Source organism: Berghia stephanieae, unplaced genomic scaffold (genome assembly GCF_034508935.2).
Source record: "Berghia stephanieae isolate SIO BIC M18660-M18661 unplaced genomic scaffold, UCSD_Bste_1.3 scaffold1761, whole genome shotgun sequence".
Lineage (NCBI taxonomy): Eukaryota > Metazoa > Mollusca > Gastropoda > Nudibranchia > Aeolidiidae > Berghia > Berghia stephanieae.
This window is the reverse complement of record NW_027622803.1, coordinates 645-2,500: the sequence shown is the minus strand read 5'-3', so window position 1 is coordinate 2,500 and position 1,856 is coordinate 645. Positions and strand designations below refer to the sequence as shown.

The window sequence follows — 1,856 nt, the reverse complement described above, 5'->3', positions numbered from 1 at the left end:
ATTCCATTGTATCATCATTTGATATGTAATATGTAATGAAAATAATGATGAAAATGAAATATCTAGTGAAATGGGTCACGATATGAAAGGGGAATTTTAAAGATTTTTTCAAAATGATATTGCTAAGCAGAAAAAGCCTAGATCAGAGAAAAAGAAAAAGAAAGAAAGAGATCTTAATTCATAGATGAAAAGTAGATTTACTTTTTTTTAATGAAATAAACAGTAAAATGTAGAGAATTGTTGAATTGTCTGGAAGGTGCAAGGGCTTGGCTGGACGTCCTGCTTATTGAAATGTAATAGATATACATTTCGAACCCAACACCTCACATAATCATGTCTGGCCTGTTGGGCAGAGATTACTCTGCATATGGCCTCTCATGCATTATTGTGTCCTTAACAACACCTTCCCGTGGTGCTTCCTATTTTCACATAGTTTTTTTAATAGTTTCAACTGAGTTCTGGTGGTAAAACAGTGAAGGAGTAGGTGGTATCGCTTATTCTAGGCAGAACTCATCAGTTAGTGGTTCATGATCTTTTTCATATCCAACCATCTCACTCTCACATTATAGTGTGCTGTTTTTTATTTGTCCTATTCTTACCTAATCAGCCCTATATCTCAGTCTTATTCCTAATGCTAAAACTCCTAAACTCCCTTTCTGGTCGGCCTGTGGACCAAGTCTTCTGTATAGGTAACTATTTGTAATTGGAATATAATCATGTGACAGTCTTGAAAATTGAGATGTGAGGCAGGAGAGATCCTGCATCCCTTTCTTAAGGCCTACAGAATCTCTCATAAACACAATTGGCCTAGGACAGATGATTCTCTGTTAATGAACAATGACTCTTTAAGCAGAAACAAGAATAAATGGAACAGATATCTGCACGCCAGGAAATAATGATAATAATAATAATAATAATAATAATAATAATAATAATAATAATAATAATAATAATAATAATAATAATAATAATAATAATAATATAATGATAATATTAATAATAATAATAATAATAATAAATAATAATAATAAAATAATAATATAATAATAAATAATAATAATAATAATAAATAATAATAATAATAATAATAATATAATAATAATAATAATAATATTAATAAATAATTAATAATATAATATATAATAATAATAATAATAATAATAATAATAATAATAATTAATAAAATAAAATAATAATAATAATAATAAATAATAATAATAATAATATAATAATAATATATAATAATAATAATAATAATAATAATAATAATATTAATGATAATGATAATAATAATAATAATAATAATAATAATAATAATAATAATAATAATAATAATAATAATAAATAATAATAATAATAGTAATAATAATAATAATAATAATAATAATAATAATAATAATAATAATAATAATAATAATAATAATAATAATAATAATAATAATAATAATAATAATAAATAATAATAAAATAATAATAATAAATAATATAATAAAAATAATAATATAATAATAATAAACAATAGTAATAATAAATAATAATAATATAATAATAAAATAATAATGATAATATAATAATAATAATATAATATATAATAATTAATAATAATAATTAATATAATTACTGTAGTAGTAGACATCCTTCCATCCCAAGAAACGATGGTTGTGCCCTGTGTGATTTTGGTCTCATCAGTCTTGTTGTGAGGAGCGACGGGTTTGACTCAGCAGCCCGAACCTCACATGGCAGTCTCTACCGCACATGTAGTTTGACTGTGGGTTTAGTGCTTGGTTCTGCTGCCTCTCTTTCCTCCTTGCTTTCCTCTCCTCAAACTTTTTTTTCTCTCCTCTTCTCACCTCTCT

General features: G+C 23.9%; 1 protein-coding gene across 1 annotated transcript in view; it reads left to right on the top strand.

Moving 5' to 3' along the window:
* The window catches only part of LOC144961210 (inositol 1,4,5-trisphosphate-gated calcium channel ITPR1-like), a gene marked incomplete at its 5' end in the record, with an annotated part of 2,708 nt that extends 2,005 nt beyond the window's left edge, over positions 1–703 (top strand). Inside the window, one exon of the mRNA XM_078894485.1 lies at positions 608–703. Coding sequence (XP_078750611.1) covers positions 608–703 — 96 coding nt within the window. The remainder of the gene's footprint in view (positions 1–607) is intronic.
* Positions 704–1,856: the final 1,153 nt, after the last annotated feature.